Below are 19,899 nucleotides of genomic sequence, written 5' to 3' on the forward strand. Positions count from 1 at the left end.
CCCCAGAGACCAAGCCCGGCCGGGCCTGGGCCTTCCTCCCTGCGCTTGGCCCCTGCTGTGCACTGCAGCCCCTCCAGGAGGTGAGCGGTTTGCCATTTCTCCATAGGCCCCTTGATGAGCCATTGGCCTTCTGAAGACTTGATTCCAGTCATAGAGACAGACAGACAGACAGACAGACAGACAGGGATGGCATTTCAACAAATAGTTAGATCACTGTAATTATTCACTGAAAGCCCATTTGTGCTTGTTGCGATCCAAGTTGTTGGGCAATTTTTTAAACTATAGAATAATGTTAGCCGCCCCGCCCCCACCACCACCACCCTGTTTGGTGACATTACTGGAAGAAAGGGGGACCTATTCCACCCTAGAGAGCATCAACCCAGACGCTAGTGGCCCTGTGGCTGCAAACCAAGGGGGTACTGCACAGCCAGCCGCTGGCCCTTTCCTGGTCACTGTCATTCGGCTAAATGAGCGTCCCTGTAATGTTAAAGGACCAAGAAAGCTATTAGTGAGGAGGCCGCGCGGAGGATGGCACCTCATTCGCTCACCTGAGGTCCGCCATTATCTCAGCAGCTGGGAAATGCAGTGGAGGTCCCGCCCTTTAGCCGCCTTAATTAGTTTGCTTTCTACCTCCTTAGCAAAGCAATAAGATGGGGAAAGGGGAGACAACAGGCGGGGGAGAGTCGTGTAAGTCTGAGTTTTATTTTATAATTTAGCGACGCCGCAGGTGTGAGTGCTGCTGGCAGATAAGGCTTTCAGGTCACTGAAGGGCCTCCTCCCCTCCTGCTCAGGACCCCGGCCAGCGTTATCTTGTGCTAACAGCTGTCCAGAGGAGCCCCGGAGTCCAGAATGGGCCAAGGCCTGGGTGGCAAGCGCTCTGTGAGTGTTTCTGGCTTCCACCATTGTCTGCAGGCAGGGCAGAGATGCATAACCAGGGAGGATAATACGGGAATGGATCCCGCCATTATTAAGCAGCCCCAGCTGTGACCTGCTCTGAGCCTGGAGAACACAAACAGAAGCCTTAGCCGGCTTAGCTCCTGAGGGAGGCCCGGCTGAGTAGACGTCTCAGACCCAGGGGTTCTGGTGGCTGCCCTCCCTCTTTAAACTGGAATGCTCATGAATACAACGTAGGGCAGAGGACCTGGGGCAGGGAACCCCTGAGTTCCAGCAGAGCCCTCGGTAATGCAGATGCCCGGGGCCTGCTACCTTCCCCTGGAGACAAGCACGGGAAGGAGTCGACGTTCTGGAGGTCTGGGTCAGCTTCTTGCCTTAGAGTGTTCTTCCCTTCAAGGGTGAAATCCCAATCCTAAACAACCTTCCAAATTAATTCTCAAGTGCTGAAGAATTGCCGCCTCAGCTATCACAAATGGAAGTCCAGTTGCTCCGTGCGAGGCTTTCTGCTCCCGGGCCTTTACGCCTGGAAGCAACTCTTTAACCCAAACCTCTGGGTTGGCTAAATGGAGAGCCTGCCATAACCGGGGTCGAAGGTGAACACGGACAGATCCTGATGGCACGTTTGTTAGCAACCCCATAAGGAAGAGTGCTGCTGGAGACCGTCACCCTCCTCTGCAGTGTGCTCTGAGCACAGTCTGCCTGTGACGAATGGTCTGGCCGCTATCTATCCTTGGTACAAGATTTGACAGAGTGAACAAGCAGGAACAGCAGACACCCAGAGACACAGTGAAGGTTACAGATAACCCCAAACAGCTCTTCCTGTCCGCGCTTCTTGAACAAATGGCTCAGAGTGTGTGGCAGGAAGAATCTTATGTTCTCACTGTAGACAGTTACACCTTGTTTTCTTTAATCTGACTCATTTTCTGTACCCTGAAGTTCCTTCCTCCATCGGTACAAAACGGAACTCAACTCTCCCAAAGGCTGAAGTAGAGCAGCCATCATTGGAGGGAAACAAAACTTTGAATTTAAATAATTAGAATCATTAAAGCACTCGTGGTTTTCTAACCTTCCTGATGTCCCTACTTACCTCTGAAATGCTGAAGGTGTTCTCTTCTTTTGTCCGGTGATACCTTCACTGACCACCTTCATGATCTGAGCAGCCCTTGGAGTAGTGGCTCTGCACTGTCCACTGGGCTCCTGAGCACGTGGAATGGGGCTGGTCCAAATGGAGCCATTTCGCAAGTGCACAGGATTTCCAAAGCTTGAGAGTGAAAAAGGCAAAGTAGCTTGGTAACCAGCTCATATCGGTGACATGTCGAAATTATACGACTTTGAATTTAAGTGACTTAATTTAAGTCACTCCACCGCTTTCTTTTTCCTCTTTGTAGCTACAAAAACATTTTTAATCATTGTATCAGTTGGACAGAGCCATTCTATTCCGTGTCCTTTCACCAAAAGTGTTAAGATCAAAAGAATGAAATGGTGCAGAATTACCACTGTGGCCCGGTTCTGTTAGGAATGCTCTCCCAAGACCAAAAGTGCTTTCCTTAGCGACTGTCTTCTCTGGCTCCATGGCTGGACACCATTAGCCCCTTGGTGGTCACAGGACACTAATTAGCCACACAGGGGTGCTCGAGGCTTCTTGGTGCACTTGGGCCACACAGCGTGGTGCTGGGCTCCTCTTGCCCCAGGCAGCTGGCTCAGCCTGGCTGAGCGTCCACACCACAGCCCTGGTCCTACAGCCCCCGTCACACCACAGTTCCATAGCTGGTTGCCAGCCCTGACCCTGTCTAGCCCTAGTCCCTCACCCCAGCTGCCTACTCTCCTGTGTACCCCAACTCCAGGGTCCAGAGGAAGAACTGCCACCCCTCCCTGAAAGCCCCCGGGACTGGCACCTCCCTGGCAGTCATAGTTGTCCTTGTCCCTGTCCCCCCTTGTCCTCCCACTCATGCCCTGTGCTCCCACAGGACCTCAGGTCCATTACACAAGGAGGCTGTGGCCAAGCGAACTCTGTGGTGGAGAGCACCCAGGCAGCAGCACTCGCCCAGCACGCAGGACGTGCCTGTGGAAGCAGGGTGGGATGGGATGGTGGCTCCTGGGGGCCTGGGAGTGGTCACCTATGACTACGTCGTAGTTCTGTGCAGACCCCTGGGCACCTGGCCCAGGGTGGGCACTCAGGGACTTTGGGCAGCATGAATGAGCTAGAGCAGTTTCCCCACCTCGGTCACAGTGATCGTGTTGACATGCAGATCCTGACCCCGTGCTCCTGGGCATCGGGTGCCATTCCACTTGTCTCCCAGGTCCCAGGTGGTGCTGAGGCTGCTGGTCTGGGGACTCCCGGATCACTGCTGGGACCAGCGTTGGGGCTTCCTCTGAGTTCATGGTTCAGAGGCCCCTGTTGACGTGGCGATCCAGGCCTCCCCTGATCCAGAGGGTCTCCTGCTGGGAGAACGGTCCATTAGGAAGAGCAGGGTTGGAGCAGGGCCTCCCCGCACGACCTCTCACCAGCAATTGTGCCCAGGAGTCTGCCTCAAGAACAATCCCCACCTTGTTTAGCAGCCGTAACGCTTCAAGGGCATTTGGATTTCCCAGGCCTTGACTTTCTCTGGAGCTTTACGTCTGCTCCTAACCCTCTCTTCCTATCATCTTCATTCTCTTTCTTCCTCATCTTCTTCCCTTTTCCAACAACTCTGAGCCCTGTCAGAGTGGAGCCTCTCCACCCGTCACACCCAAGACCGCAGCCTTGGAGTCCGGCTCATCATTGTACCCTTGAGCCCCACCGTGGGCTCTGAGTTCACTAAGGAAGTCCCCTGGCCAGATGGCTTTGTTCTTGTCCTCCAGCTTTCAGGCCCACCCCTCCCTTGTCACCCAAGGAATTCACCACTGCGCCACCTACCCATCTGCGTGTCTGTGTGGCAGTTACTCTGTGAGTCCCTGGTACCTCCTCAGTGATCACACAGCATTAGAGCTGACTTGAGTTTGAAGTGACTGTGGCCCATCCAAATGGAAAGGCACGGTAGGCAGCATGCAGCTCGGAGGGGGTCAGGAGCACAGGCTAGGGTTCAAGTTGTTAGCAGAGAGGCCACCGATTAGGCCTCTCTGTCTGAAGGGACAGAGGTGATGAGCATAAAAGCAAATGCCATTTCCAGGTGCCTTTGCCCCCTGACTTAACCCACCCGGTGGTCTCTTCCCTATGAGCCTCTGTGGCCTGCATGGGACTATTTCATAAGATATTTTTTTAAACATTTTACCTTTTATTAAGGCAAGTTTGTGAAAATAATGTAATACACCCAGATCTTTTCATGAACTTTCCACTGACAACATTTTTTAATGTAAGAAACATACCGAAAAACCTACATTTTATAAAAAGTCACCTCAATACCAGAAAATAGTTAATGAAAGATGTTGAACCCAGTTTACTTTTTAAAGGATGCTCTTTCCTTGACTCAAATTCCAAGTGTTATTCATCATCTTTAGAGCCAGTTTTGCTTAAAAGCTTCAAGACATCAACCCAATTCCAGCCTCGAGGGAGTTCCCCTTTATGATCTGTTTTGTCTGCCAGTTTACGTTTCTGGGCTTTAGAAAGTTGTCCTTTTTTGTCATTTTTCTTATTTGATGGAGCTGTATTAGGAGTTTCAACAGAGATGATATTGCTTTTAGACATTGTAGAATCAGTGGGACAATGATTCTCCATGAACTGCTCTTTATTGTCTTTGGCATATTCAAACAATGTATAGGTCATAGCAGTTCCAAGATTCACTTCCACAGCTTCCTGTAACTTCCTATAACTCTGCTTTACAGCTGATGATATGGTGTTGTTAAAAAAAAAAAAAAGCGTTCATAGATATAATTGGAGGTGTTTGGGGATATGTTTCTGTCCAGGAAATCTCTATTAAGAAGGCTTTGGGATCACCATTTTCACCTATATATAATATATTCACTAAGTACTTTTTGTTCCATTTACTTTATTTCTCCCTTTTTATCATAGAATCAACTTCCACTCTCCCAACATGTGTGATATTTTTCCTTTGTTTTTTGTTGAACAGTTTGAAAGCAAAGTATCCTAAGAACATTCTCTTTAATAACCACAGGACCATTATCACACCCTATATTGAAATGAAACTGGACTTAATTCCCAGAAACTTTCATCTCGTTCATAAATAGAACAGAATGCTTCTAGTTCCATCTCCTGGTCCTCGTCCAGGAGGACAGCGTTCACGACAACTAAGAAAAAGCAAGGGCAGTGGCCCGAGGCCAGGGCATTCCCCTTCGGTGCAGGGTGGGGAGTAAGCTCCTCTGAGCCGTAAACCGAGTTCAGGCGCACACTCAGCGGTCTACAGTATCCAGCAGGACTAGGTGGGCAGTGGGCGGAAGGCCGTGGCAGGTGGGGTGCTCAGGCATCTAGTAGGAGGCTGCAGGGCGGCAACGGCAGAGGCTCTGCAAGATATATTTTTTGATTGATTTTTTTTTATCATTGATGAATTTGGAAAGAAAAAGAAACTCCAAAGACAAAAGCCTCCAAAACGTGCTAGCAAGGCTCCCCAACATGGTTGAGTTGGCCCTGCCCCAGGGTGCCAAGGGCCCGGCCCAGGTGTTCTGGGGAAGCATTTGGTCTCCCCTGCTGTGCTAAAGAGCATAAGGATGCCCACAGGCGCGTGGGACAAATTGGGCTCAAATTGCCATATGGCTTGGATTTCACATTTTCCAGGGCATAGTCTAATCATTTCTACAGAGTCTAATGCCTTGCTGCAGATTGTAAATGATAAGGTCACATGGATTAGAGACCAGTTAAAAATTACAGAAGACATATGCTATGCATTTTACTAATGAATGGCCATATTCAAACATGTTCACTAATTAATGGCAATATTTGAATGGGTCCACTAATGAATGGCAATATTTGAACGTAGTGTTGAATTTGATACCCTGTGACCAGAGCTCCGTTTCTAGAAGGAGCCAAATGCTCCATAAGGTCTGGGAAATGCGGATTTGAAAGAAAAATTGGGCAGGCCTTCCAAGATGTTAAAGGAATTCTCAGAGACTGAAATCTGCCCACCAACAAGTTTGTTTAGATGACATTGACAGTGCGAATATTATCGTCAAATCCTCCAAGAGGCTCAGCTGCTACCAAATCCTACTTCAGCCTTTGGAAACAAGGGAAACCATGAATCCAGAGGGATAGCAGGGAACTCAGAAGAAGGGCATCATCACCATAGTAAGTTGTTCTTAAAAGTGGTAAAAAAGAAGTAAGAAAGGAAGCGGGGAGTTAGGGACAGAGTCACTGCCATAAATTGTACCTGGCCCAGCTTCCTGTGTCCCCTGGAGGGCTGCTGTTAGGACACCTAGTAGCCCTTGCTGAGGGTTGGTTCTGTCCTGTAAGGCCCCGGACACAGCACAGGGGGGAACCTGAGGATCCCCGTCCTCTGTTTTCCACTGGGACCTCCAGTGTGTTGGCTTCCTGTGATGAAATCTACACAAAGTCCTTTCCCAGCAAACAGGCCAAACTCAGGCCAGGATGATCATGCAGACAACTGACCCCACACAGCAGGAACTGGGAAGGGACCGAATGGTGCTGACACAAGCTACCTTGACCCTGGTTCAGCCACATGGATTAGACTTAGAAGTGGTCCAGAGTTACTTCCTTGGCTGGGAGTATGTCTCTGTGGTTATATAACACATATTAGAAGCGCTTAGCAGGCTGGGGATGTGGATCAATGGTAAACACTTGCCTGGCAAGTGTGAGGCCCTGCATTCAAACCCAAGCACACACAAAGAAAAGTCTTATGTTTGATGCGATATTCTTTTAATGTGGCTTGATAAACGCAGTGATCAGTAACGCACGAGTTAGGATGGGGAGAGGAAGAGGAACCTCACAAACTTCAAATACCTGCCGTGGAGTTCCCAAACACAACCCGAATGTGACGTGCATGTACCCTTTGACCCAGCCACTTTGCTTCTGGGAATGATCCCATGGTTTTCCTTTCACATATCTATCACCTGCTGCTGTGAGGAAGTCCAGCACCATGGCCGCTCCCAGGGACCCAACCAGCGGTCTGTGAGATACACTCAGCGAAAATCCAAAAACGTTAGCACAATGCAACATACAATATTTTACATACCACTTTTGTTTAAAAACAACATACTTATGCATGTACGTGCTTGCTCGAAGGCATCAGATATTTATGAAACAATGCACACATGAACAGGTGACCGTGGTCATCTCTGTGAAGCCTTGCTGCTGACCAAGGAAGGAGACTTATTTTCCACCTGCACCTTTCGAAAGTGTGTTTATGTACATGTGTCATCCATTCAAAAATGACATAATCTGTTTTTTAAAACATGTGACCATGCAAATTATATTTCAATAAAACTATTAAAGAAAATGAAAAACAAATGGCCAATAAACATCTGTCAGTTTGAAAAAAAAAAAAACTATCTTACAGTAGGAAGTAAATTTCAATGTCCTGGTCCATAACTATTAATTGAATAGCTCAGTTCCCATCCCCAGGAGCGCCGCCCCCCACACCTCTGTCCACAGCATCTGTGAAGCGTAGCCTCAGCTGCTAGAAGCAGCAGAGTGGAAGTGGTGTCTTCATTGTGACCAGGTTCTGAGGCAGATACTGGTAACATTTCCACTCTATCGTGCAGCAAGCACGCAAGTTAAGACTGAAACAACAGGTGTGTGCGTCCTTGTCCTCGATGAAATAGAGGATGTGTTGGCAAAGGGTATTTTCAGAGTTCCTTTAAGAGCCCTCTTGAGTAGAAATTAAACCAAGGAAAGTATGGGACATTTCAAGGCAGCAGACCTAAAACAAATGTAACTTTGGGGACACTACCTAGATGTCACCATATTTTATGGGAAACTAGGTAGCATTGTAAAAAACATCCTTGGTCCATTAGTATAGGATTTGGGAAATACAGAGGAATTTGAGCACTCAGCTATATCCAGCTGCCTTAGAATCATTTATTTAGCCATTTGGAGGTTGCACATAAAAGATCGCCTTGGTCTGTTTGCATTGGAGCTTGGCACAGTTTAAGATGGCCTTCCACCACCGGATTCTGAGATTTTAAGACATTGTGTGCTTGAAAGGAAATAATTTCACTTTCTTCTTTTCAAAATCATGTCTTAGCACATTGTTATCTGACACCATTCCCGCTCTGTGACATTGTCTTGTCAGTACGAGTTTTGCATACATCAGCGGCTGGTCACCCCACCGGGACCCCTACTCTTTTGATACGTTATTTTTAACACAGAGAGACTGAACTTACATATCTCTGCCGCCACCTTCAGGAAAGTCATGTACCGAAAAGAATCCTATTTCTTCTGTCCCCAAAGAAGTACAAATGTGGGCTTCATGCTTTTGATGTTTCCCTTGACTATAGTAAGGGGTCCTAAGATGGTATTTGATTCTCCTGTTCTTTTGACACAGAACTTCAAGAGCTGTGGAAGAAAAATAAATGGCACATAATAGAACGCTTTCCTAACAGATGCAGGCATGACAGAAAACAGGCACAAAGAAATTTTGGCTTTCATATAGAGATCATTCAACTGTAAGGATCAAAATCTTATTTTATTTTTTTTTTTAATATTTATTTTTTAGTTTTTGGCAGACACAATATCTTTCTTTATATGTGGTGCTGAGGATCGAACCCGGGCCGCACGCATGCTAGGCGAGCGCGCTACCGCTTGAGCCACATCCCCAGCCCTCAAAATCTTATTTTAAAGGGTCATTACTTGTGGGTACCAACCTGCTCTTAATGTTATTGATCAGCAGTCCCTTGAACATCCTGATAGAAGTGGAAACTGTTCCTCTGCTTCTTTTTCACGCTTCCAAAAAGAAAATATACACATTCCTTTTCGGATGTGCCTATGATGGGCATTCGAGAAGTCAGACTCAAACATCAATCAAATAGACGTCTGCACTGACGTGGTACAGAAGGAGTGACGCGGCGGACAATTCCGACACTTCCTTGGTAGTGGGGATTGTGTAAGGGATTGACAGTGACATACCCCTGTGTTCATGCGTGTGGGCAGAGGGAGGCAGGCCAGCATCCCTCTCCATAAGCAGAGTCTCGCCCGGTGGGAGTTGACAGTGGTGTCCTAGCTTCACCTGAGTCTTCCACATAATGATCATTATTACCAGGATGCTAGGAATTCCTCTAATCAACAAGGTGCTTTCTGTCACTTACATTTCCATAGAACCGTGTTGCATCATAACCCTACGAGAAAACTACTGTTGTTTACCATCTCCCAGAAACTGTGCTAAATATCCAACATAAAGGTTGGCCTTCTTTCCAGATGCAAAATCCTAGGATCACAGGATAATAAAGAGGGCCTCTGTAGCCAGGTCTCTCTGACTTCAGAGGTTCTGTTTTTAAATACTAACCTATATCTGGTTTTTAACATAAACATCTACTGTGTTATTTCATGAATTATAATATGCTGTCCTTTCACATGTCACCCAGGTCAAATTTTTTTCTCATCCTAAAGATAAATGCGATTATGTAGCCCATAAGGACGGGCATACCTTCTGGAAACTGTGTCACTGGATAATTTTGCACTGTGGGAGCACCCTAGAGTGTGCTTGCTGATACCAACCTGAACGCACAGCCCATCACACACCCAGATGATGAGGCAGAGTCTGTCGCCCCTGCACTGCAAACCCAGGTGGCCTGCTCCCGTACTGCATGCTGCAGGCGATGGGCACACCATGCCAAGCATTCGTGGATCTAAATGTACAAAAATGACACAGTATAACTGCAGTATAAAGGGTAAAGTGGCACAGCTGTATAGGACTGGAAGCTGCTGTGGCAGTCAGCGCGTGAGCAGTGAGGAGTGAGGCCAGGATGTTCGTGCTCTGCCGTAGACTAGCACCTGCCCACTTGGGCTGTACTACATTCATTGTAAAAAATGTTCTTCTTTCTTCAATGATAAATTAGCTTATTGTGACTTTTACTTCATACACCTTTTTAATTTTTGACTCTTCCATAACAAGTTAAAACAAACACATTGTACAGCTATACAAAACATGTCTTTCCTGCTGGGCTGGTAATCCCAGCAACTTGGGAGGCTGAGGCAGGAGGACCACAAGTTAAAAGCCATCCTCAGCAATAGCAAGGCAGTAAGCAGCTCAGTGAGACTCTGTTTCTAAATAAAATACAAAATAGGGCTGGGGATGGGGCTCAGTGGCTGAGTGCCCCTGAGTTCAATCCCCAGTACCAAAACAAAAAAAAAAATTATTTCTCTACACCCTTATTCTATAAGAGTTTCTATTTTTTTTAACTTTTTAAATGTTAAAAACTAACACACAAACACACTCATCACCTGGGACAACAAGGGAGCAGGCGCATCAGTATCCCCATCTCCCACCTTCACATCTGTCCCTTTGTCTTGGGGGCAGTCACATGCGTGGAGCTGTCACCTCCTGTGATAACAAGGGCTCTTGGAGTCCTCCTGAGGGACCTGCCCACCCAGGGTGGTCGCTGGCGTTGCTCCTTGGTGTCACCCTGGGTTTGCCTGTGAGGGCAGAACACACCTGAGCCCTCCTCCGTTAGTGGAGGCCGGTCAGTGCTGGGTGCTCTCCGGGCTGTGGAGGGCCTGCCCAGGTCTGCAGGAGCTCCCCACCAGCCTGCAGGTGGATCTGCTCAGGGTCTTTACGGTCCTTCTCCACAGATGCCTTTTCTCTGACCTCTCCCAGGGCTGTGAGCTCCCTGTTGGGAACTGTTTCACTACCTGGTGACCACCATGTGTGAAGGGCCAGTGGTGACTGAACATGATTGTGTGGTCATGGCTGTCCCCAACACATGTGGGTCACAGGGCAAAAATAAGATTTCACTGCTAAGAAGGGTTCAGTTACTATTCAGTTTAAAAAAATTGACATTGGGGCTGAGGATGTGGCTCAAGTGGTAGCACGCTCACCTAGCATACGTGAGACACTGGGTTCGAGTCTCAGCACCACATAAAAAACATAAATAAATAAAGATACTGTGTCCACCTAAAACTAAAAAAAAAAAAAATTTAAAAATTAAAAAAAAAAGATTCAAATTCTTAAAAAAGAATGACATTGAAGTTAGCCTTTATTCAAAAGTTTGTCTTTTTTATTTATTTTACTATTTTTTTTATTTATTTTACTATTTTATTATTTTATTTATTTATTTATTTTACAGTAAAATGCATTTTGTCATATACGACACAAACAGAGCACAACTTCTCATTCCTCTGGCTGTACAAGTCACTCCACTAGTGCACTCACACCTGTATAGGGTGATAATGTCTGCCCCTTTCTACTTTCCTTCCCCTCCACACAACGCCCCCCCCCCCCCGTGTGTGTGTGAGATATGGTATACAAACCCTCCCCCCACACAAACCAAAGTTCCTTCATTCTTCCCTATCCCAGTTTGCTTGCTTATTACACTCATCGTAGGCATTTAGGATGTGCTAATTCCTAGAGTTAAATGAGAGCTTGGGGCCCCCTCTCCCAGCTTGCAATGTACTAGAAGATGAAGCACTGGGTTCTGTGTCAGCCGTCATTGGATGACATGGTATGGGCTCGCAGTCTTGAATTACCAAGTTCACTAGGTCTTTGTCCATTAAAAGTAAACAATCACACTATTGGGAGTGATGACCTTTTTCCCAGCATTGAATTATGAGGGAAATTTTTTCATCTGGCTGCTTAGAATTTATAAAAATTCTAAGGGGAGAGGTTTGAACTACAATTTTGTAAATAACACAGAACATTTAAATAGTTATTTTTTATGTCAGTCCTTTTGTGAAAAACAGAGAATAAACCAACCTATTTTAATATTTTCTATAGAAGCTTTGTCAGCCAGACTGTACCAAAGAAGCAGAACCAGTAGGATTGCTTTATATATGCACACACACATATGTATGTGGGTTATACCTAAATATATGTGTATAAATACACATCCCTCCATACATATATATGGATATATACCCACATACATATATATATATATATATATGTGTGTGTGTGAGATATGATATACAAACCCAGATGACATGCTGACGTGTGTCTATATACATGCACATGCATATGTAGCTGTATGACCACATATCAACTGACACACACATACAGACATACACACATATATATGGAGAGATTGGTTGCAGGAAATTGGTTCACCTGGCTTTGGGGGCATTTAGGACATAGGCATGTGCTAAATGACAAGCAGGCCCTCGGGAAGGGCAGACTGGGACTCCTGGGCACAGCCTGGTTCTGCAGTCCGCAGGTAGAATCTCTGCCTCCTCATTCTGCTCCAGAGACCTGGTGGTGGATTGATGAGGCCCACCCAGGACAATGTCCCTCACTTAAAGCCTCCTGTCCATAGCTCTCACATCTGCAGGGCACCTCCCAGCAGCACCTGGATCAGCTGGAGACAGGTCCAGCCAAGCTGACAGAAAACTGTCAGTCCGTGCATGTGATTGTTCGCCAAGAAAATCTAGTAAGAGAATAATTACTTTTAACATGTTTAAAGAAAACCAATGAACAGGAGTGGCATTTGCCGGCCTTCCTCGAGAGAAGCCGGTCCAGGAGAGGCCAGCCCCACGCAGTGAACGGCAGACCCTAGCACTCAGTTCTCGTCCACTCCTGAGCCTTGGAGAGTGTCTCAGGTCTTAAGGGAGCACCAGCAAGTGGGGGACCAAGGTTAACTGACAGCAGATCCCCAAGGGCATGGCAACTGCTGTCCTAGAAAGCCGCACATGCGTGTGTCTGCCCCCAGGTGCAGAAGCTAGAGGGAGAGGTGTGGGGTGTGGAGCTCAGGAGATCAGAGGGGAGGCCTGGGGAGCCGCAGGAGGGGGCAGGGAGGGAGGAGGGAAGGCAAAGGGCAGGTACTGGGAACAAAAGTAACCAAATCGTACTGTCGTATTGTTGGCATGACAAACCCGCAACCAAGAATTCCACTATTGCACACAATTGTAAAGCACCAACTTAAAAAGTTTAAAAACAGAGCTCCCCGAGTCTCCACCAGAGGCTTGCAGGTTGGCAATGCGGCTTGTTGGAGCTGCTCCCTCTTCTCCCTCAGGGAGCTCTGCCTCTGAAAATAGCCGGGAGAGTTTGCAGACTCGCCCCAAACACCATCTCAAGGAGTATTTGTATCAGCCTCAGCCAGTCCCCAAACTCCTATGCTCGCCACACCCTTGGGATCTCCAGGCCAAGAGACACAGACCTCCCAATTCTGGGTGTTCTCCATCCTTTTTATTGATGCCTTATAGTTGTGCATAATAGCAGGACTTGTTGTTACGTATTCGGACACGCGCACAGTGTAACCATACAGTGTGGCCAGTACCCCTCCCCAGCACTTCCCGTCCCTCTCCTCCCCCTCCCCCTGGTCTTTACCCTCTGCTGATCTCTCTTCATTATCATGAGGATCCCTCCACCTTTCTGTTCCTTTCTCCTCTCACCTTCCACATGAGAGGAAACATGTGACCCTTGGCTTTCTGAGTTTGGCTTATTTCACTTAACATAATACTCTCAGGTTTCATGCATTTTCCTGCAAATGACATAATTGCATTCTTCATAGCTGAATAAAACTCCATTGTGTGTATATACCACATTTTTTTTTATCCATTCTTTGTGAAACAGCTAGGCTGGTTCCATAGTTTGGCTTTTGTGAATTGTGCTGCTATGAACGTGTCATGGTAGTGTGCGGACTTTGATTCTTTAGGATAAATACTGAGGAGTGGTAAGGTTGGGTCACAGGATGGTGACCTCCATACTGATTCCCGTAGTGGGAATTTGTAATCCCGCCAGCAGTGTAAAGTGTTCCTTTCTCCCCACATCCTCTCCAGCATTTATTATTTGTATCCTTGATGGCTGCCACATTGACTGGAGTGAGATGAAATCGGAGTGAAGTTTTGATTTTCATTTCCCTAACTACAAACGCTGTTGAATATTGCTTTATATATTTTCTAGACTTTCGTACTTCTTCTTTTGAGAAAGTGTCTGTTTAGTTTCTTTGGGGTTCGTTTTTTTGTGGTGTTAAATTTTTTGCATTCTTTTTGTACATTCTTGATGTTAATCCTCTGTCAAGAGAGTAGCTAACAAAGATTCTCTCCCATTCTCAAGGTTCTCGCTTCACATTCTTAATTGTTTCCTTGCTGTGCAGAGCTTTTTAATCGATGCCATCCATTCGTTACCTCTTGGCATTATGTCCCGAGCTTTAGGAGCCTTATTGAGAAGGTTGTTGCCTGTTCCCAAAAGCCAGAGTGTTGAACCTACCCTACGTTTTCCTCTGAGAGTTACATAGTTCTGGTCTCATTTCTAGGTCTTGGATCCATTTGGAGATGACTCTTTTGCAGGGTAAGCAGTAAGGGTCTGTCTCATTCTTCTACATAGCGATAACCAGTTTCCCCAACACCATTTGTTTAAAAAAAAAAGTGTCTTTTCTCCAGTATATGTCATTTACACCTTTGTCATGGACTAGATCAAAGATTGTCTCTGTGTGGATTTTTCTCACCTAATAGTTCTAGTTTTTAAAGATTTAGGTCCGAGACACACAGTAAGACATCTAATATCTGACCAATTTAATACAATCTGAAAAAATAGTTAATATCAATTTTTAAAATAGATAAACATATATTTTATTATATTCTTAAATAACAACATCCCTGATCCAAATAGATGTTTACATGGTACTCATATTTTGTCATAATATTAATGACAATGTCACTGAAGGGAAAGAACACATCTCCACTCTAACTGGGGATGACCCCAAGTGGGTAATTCAGTGTCCACTGGATATTGATTATCACTGTGCCTCCCTCAAACTGTAAAAATATCCCTGTGCAGCCCTGTGGGTTCATTGTGGCACCCCAGGGTGCCTTGGTGCATAGTTTGAGAACTGAAGCCCTAAGCATTTATACCAATGCCTTGTTGAGAGTCCTGAGTTCTGAATAATGTGATTGAAAACCCCAAACACATTCAAGGTCAAATCAGACCTTCTAGTTATTCCCCATCTGGTATGAGACAGATTCAAGATGTGTAACCAGGAAGCACCTACCATGTGACAGAATTTAAATCATGCCGTCAGAGTACAGCAAATGAAGGAACGCTCCGTCGTCACCACCAGCCCATTCCCGCAGCTTTGCTTCCCTCGCCACCCTGAAGTGGCAAGGCTTTGATTTTTGTTCGCTCTTTGTTTCCTGTTATTTCTGTCTAGGATGTTTCTTGCAGCACCAGTGAGAAGGAATTCGGTGGCTCCGTGTCAGGGAGGCCTGTTTATTCTGACAAACTCATCAACCTCCAGGGTGTTCCTCCACCATGAAACTGATTTTCTGTCTCATCCGCTGGCTAATAAGATGTGAGGCTCTTTCCCGCCACGCAGCGGGCTGGGCTCGCCTTCCTTCCCTCCGCGCAGTGGTGGAATCGCGTCCCGGCTCCCACCGGCAGCAGAGCGCGGGGCTGGGCCCAGGAGAACCCAAGATACTGGGAGCAAGGAGAGCTAGGAGGGATCCACGCTGGGAGCAGAAGGAGAGCTGGGAGGGATCCACGCTGGGAGCAGAAGGAGACCTAGGAGGGAATGACCTCGGGAGCAGAAGGAGACCTAGGAGGGATCCACGCTGGGACCCAGCTCACTGTTGGCTGTATTCGCTTTCAGTTCTGATTTTTAAAAAAAAAAAGAAAGAAAAGAAAAGAAAAATCATCCAAGACTGAAACCTGGTGGTGCTCGTGAGAAACACGCCACCCGTCCAAAGCCAGAGATGGCTGAGAGACTAAGTGTGGCAAAAAGGAGGACCATCTTGCAAGCTGAGTGTGTGCCAGACAGGCACACACCTGGCTGTCACAGTCAGCGTCAGATCCCCTAGAACCCAAGGTCCTCCCCCAGGTCCTCATTGGCTGGGTACTAAGGGGTGTACAATCTTCCTGAATGTCCCCTAGGTTTTACTGTCTCCTACTGGGTCATTTAAAGAAATGCACCTTTAGTTGTCCCCTCCCTGTTCTCTGACGGCAGGGAGGACTTTCGGGGATTGAGTCCATTTTGGCACACAGGAAGTTTCTCTCTGTTGGTCAGGTGACCCCCTTCCCCCTGGCCTCCTGTTTGACAGAGACTGAATCTATCACACTGGGTGTTAACTGCTGGTAGCCATTTGTTCTATTTCTCGTTTAGCTGAATTTCTTACATTCTCAGTAATTTTACATTTAAAGACTAAATACTGTCTTCTGAAAATGGACCTCTGGACTTTCTGTTTCTCACATGCTGGTGACTGGTTTAAGGACATCTCCACCATTACCTTCTCCCACCACCCCAAACCTTTAAATAAAGTTAATGTCCCACAACATTCGTCTCCAGTCTCTAAAGAGAAATGGAAAAACATGCAGCTTGAGCATCCTTAACCTGAATTCCAAAGTGCTCCAAAACCTGAAACTTTTTGAACAGTGATTACATCATGCCACAAGTGGAGAACTCCACACATATGAGAGGCCACAGTCCCAACACAGGCTCACTGAACACAGTGTATACAGTTGCCTTCAGGCTCTGTGTGTGTGCAAGGTATATACAAAACAATCATTTCCCTGTTTTGACTTGGGTCCCATCTCCAAGGTACCTCATTATGTATGCACAAATATCCAAAGATTTGAAAAAATCCAAATTTCAAAATACTTCTGGCCCCACGCATTTGAGGTCAGGGATGCTCAGTACCTGAGGATCGACTGTGGCATCTCTCCATAGAGAGACGGTTGCATTCTGAAACGCCTTCCTTTTCTGCTTCTTACGTCTTGAGATCAAAATAATATTCAGGTTGGGTTTTTTAAAGCAAGAAGCTGGACACGGGGCAGGGGAGAAGGCTGTCCACATGGGGCGATGTCGTGAAGGGCAAGCGTGTTGGGTGGGCTGCCCTTTCTGAGCAAGTAGGACTGGGGGCGTCTCTGGAATGAAGGTGGTCTTGCTGCCTCCTGTTCATCTCATTTTCATCTTTCTGCTCATATTCGTCCCGTCCTACGCACAGCTGAGCCGAAGGCCTGGCTGATGTGACAGATTCCAGCCTGAGGGTCCCAAGCCTCTGCAGCTCTCTGGGTGTCCTAGACACTGGTGGCTTTCCCAGGGTGTCTCAGTGTCAGGGAGGGGTGGCATCTCCAGGGTATCACATGCAGACCCTCACCCCCAGCCTGGGCAGCAATCTTGGGTGGCTGGGGACAATGACAATAGGATAGACCATATGGAGGCCAGGAGCCCAGACAGTAGCCGAACAGGCACAGCCTTGCACGAACCAGCAGGAGTCCGCTTTTTCTGCGTCCTTCTGTGTAAGATGCAGGGTGAGGGCAGGGGCTCCCCTAGGTGCCTTGGCGGGTGGGAGGGACACAGACAGGAGCTCCGCGCACCATTGATGGCGAGAGCCAAGCAGCGCCATGCCCAAGACTCTTGAGCCTGAGCCGCCAGACCAGTCCCACCCTCGGGGCTCAGACAACAGACATTTATTTTCATAAACCTGGAGGCAGGAAGTTCAAGACCAGGGCATCAGAAGGATTGGTTTCTTCTGAGGCCTCTCTCCTGGTGCTCAGAGGGCCACCGCCTTGTATACTCACAGGTCACCCCCAGCCAATGTCCTATGCTCTGATCTCCTCTTCCTATAAGGAGACTGTCATAGGGACCCATCCTGATGACCTCATTTTATTTTAACTACCACTTTAAAGTCTACCTCCAAATGCAGTCATACTCTGAGGAGTTGGGGGTTAAAATTAAACATACGAATGCAGGGGGCAGGGGATTCAGCCTGTAATAGCCCATTTCTTTTCATAACAGGCTTTCAATACAAAGGAAGCCCATTGACATGGACACAGAAATCTTCTAGGTATATAAACAAATATTGAATGTGAAACTCTGGGATGAGCTTGCTTTCCTTGTTTCTAACAAGGACTTCGCTGCAATATTCATTTGCATTACTTTCTTCTCCGCTGGGCTGGAAACATCTGGAAGGAAGGAAACCTGACTCATTCCCCTTTGCAACCCTGCTCAGAACACTCTAGTGAAGAGTGAAGGATCCCATCAGAATTCACCAAAAAGTTAATGTGACACAGAAAACTCACGAAGGCCAGAGGAACGCACCTGATGGGTTTGGAAAAGGGGAAGAGTGTCTGGCGGAGGCAACGCCCCTGACCCACGCTGTTCTTTTGCAGTTCGTCTTTTGCCGGGACTGTAAGGAGGAGCACCACGAGGGATCCTGCAGCACCCTGCTTGAAGCCTCGGGAGCAGCTAAACAGGTACAGATGCCACACGTCCCTCCCAGGGGCTCAGTCGCTGGTGGGCGGGGGCTACTTCCTGGCAGTCCTCAAGAGTTCCTCCCTGAAGCCCAGGAGCAGACAGCTAGTCCACAGCCCTCCTCCTCGGGGGACAGTGTAGACTTCCCCATGGCATCTGGGTGATCTGGACTTCCATGACAGTTTCTCCCCAAAGGAATACAAGATAGAGGTAGGGCTTTCATGCATGATCAGAGGGGTATTTAGAGAGGAGATAAAATAATTTAACAATCTCTTTATCACAGAAATCAATACTGGTCCTACTTCTATTTTTTAAATGCCTTTGTGTCTTTTTTATTTTTTTTTGGGGGGGGGGGGTACCAGCGATTGAATCCAGGGGTGCTTAACCACTGAGCAACATCCTCAGCCCTTTTTAAATTTCACTTAGAGACAGGGTCTTGCTGAGTTGCTGAGGCTGACCTTAAGCTCATGATCCTCCTGCCTCAGCCTCCTGAGCCACTGGGTTTACAGGAATATACTGCCCCCAGCCAGCGCCGGCAGCTAAACTAAAGGTCCCTCTAGTGAATTTACTAGGACACCAAATAAACCACAGACACACAATTTACCTTTAAATCAAGCTCCAGGATGGCTCCTCTCCTCTCGGCCTCAAGCTCCCCAAATAGGAGAGCGAGGAATGCCACTAGAGGCTAACAAGAGAGAGCTAACACGTTCAGAAGTGAACTTTTATTGGGGGGGCCCTCATTCTTTAGAAAGTTCCATCCAAAAAAAGTCAAGAGGGGCAGGGTTACAAGCACAGGTAATTCCACCCCTGGGGCTGTGGGAGGCCAAGCCTACTCATGAAGACACATTCTGCTACTTCAAGGATGGGACAGTGTCTAGGGCCACTACGAAGGTGACCAGACCACTTGAAAGTGACCGACAGAGCCTCTACCAATCACAGGAAGGAAAATGCTACTCATTCAGTGTGACCGCCCCCACAGGCATGCGCCACCATACCTGACTCATTGCAAATTTTTGGTGAAAACTCTGAGTGACATGTACAGATGGTCCTCCCCTTGTGATTAGGATAGAATCTAAGTTGATAATAGTGTAAATTATTCTAAGTTGATAATAGTGTAAATTCAAAAATGCCCTGAACACATCTCACCTACCAAACATTACTGTGCACACTGTTGTCTGGGACATGGGTGATCCGGGGACTTACTGGGAGCTGTAGCTTGCTACTGCTGTCCAGCATCTTCAGAGAGGGCGGCACCACATATCACTAGCCAGGAAAAGATCAAAATTCACAATTCCAAACAGGTTTCTACTGCATAAGGTAGAAAAATCAAAACCATCGAAAGTTAGGGACTGTGTGTACAGGGATACCGGAATGTGGAAGGATGGCATTTGTAGCAATATCGTGAACTATGCTAAAGTACGTTCCAGTCCTGATTAAGTAAATATCGTGTGTCCTGAGGCTTACTTTCCAGTGTGCTATACCAGGCTCAGGGAAATGCAAATGTGTCTAATTTATGAATTATGATCAACCAAATCTTAGGGGAAAGAAGAGCTCAGCACAGTTGATGAATTTACTCATTATTTTTCTCTTAATATAGATGTTAACAAGGGTCTAAACACTAACTCCATGCAGATAAATCCTCTAGTCATTTCCTTGATAGGATCCTAGTAAACAGACATACAAATTCTATAACATTTTCATTTTATAGTAAAGAATATTAAAGACCTAAGTGATCTGAAACCAGAGCATAAAGAAGCTATTCCTATAAGGTATTCTGCGGATGTG

General features: G+C 46.8%; 2 protein-coding genes across 4 annotated transcripts in view; one reads left to right on the forward strand and one right to left on the reverse strand.

Moving 5' to 3' along the window:
* The window catches only part of Prkn (parkin RBR E3 ubiquitin protein ligase), a 1,229,219-nt gene that overhangs the window by 1,182,807 nt on the left and 26,513 nt on the right, over positions 1 to 19,899 (forward strand). For 2 of the 3 annotated variants that reach the window (XM_046449311.1, XM_046449313.2), the window contains exon 10: positions 18,033 to 18,116. The exons of the other annotated variant lie outside the window; for it this stretch is intronic. In XM_046449311.1, coding sequence (XP_046305267.1) covers positions 18,033 to 18,116 — 84 coding nt within the window. The remainder of the gene's footprint in view (positions 1 to 18,032; positions 18,117 to 19,899) is intronic. 3 annotated transcript variants of the gene reach the window in all.
* On the reverse strand, positions 4,152 to 4,723 carry LOC124095899 (RWD domain-containing protein 4-like; the record flags this gene model as incomplete). The annotated part of the gene is made up of 1 exon (XM_046449315.2): positions 4,152 to 4,723. A coding segment is annotated over one exon (369 nt), but the record flags the coding sequence as incomplete, so codon positions are not given.

The sequence above is a fragment of the Marmota monax genome, unplaced genomic scaffold (genome assembly GCF_021218885.2).
Source record: "Marmota monax isolate L192 unplaced genomic scaffold, Marmota_monax_Labrador192_F-V1.1 WCK01_AAM20220418_F8-fsc00083, whole genome shotgun sequence".
Taxonomy (NCBI): Eukaryota; Metazoa; Chordata; class Mammalia; order Rodentia; family Sciuridae; genus Marmota; species Marmota monax.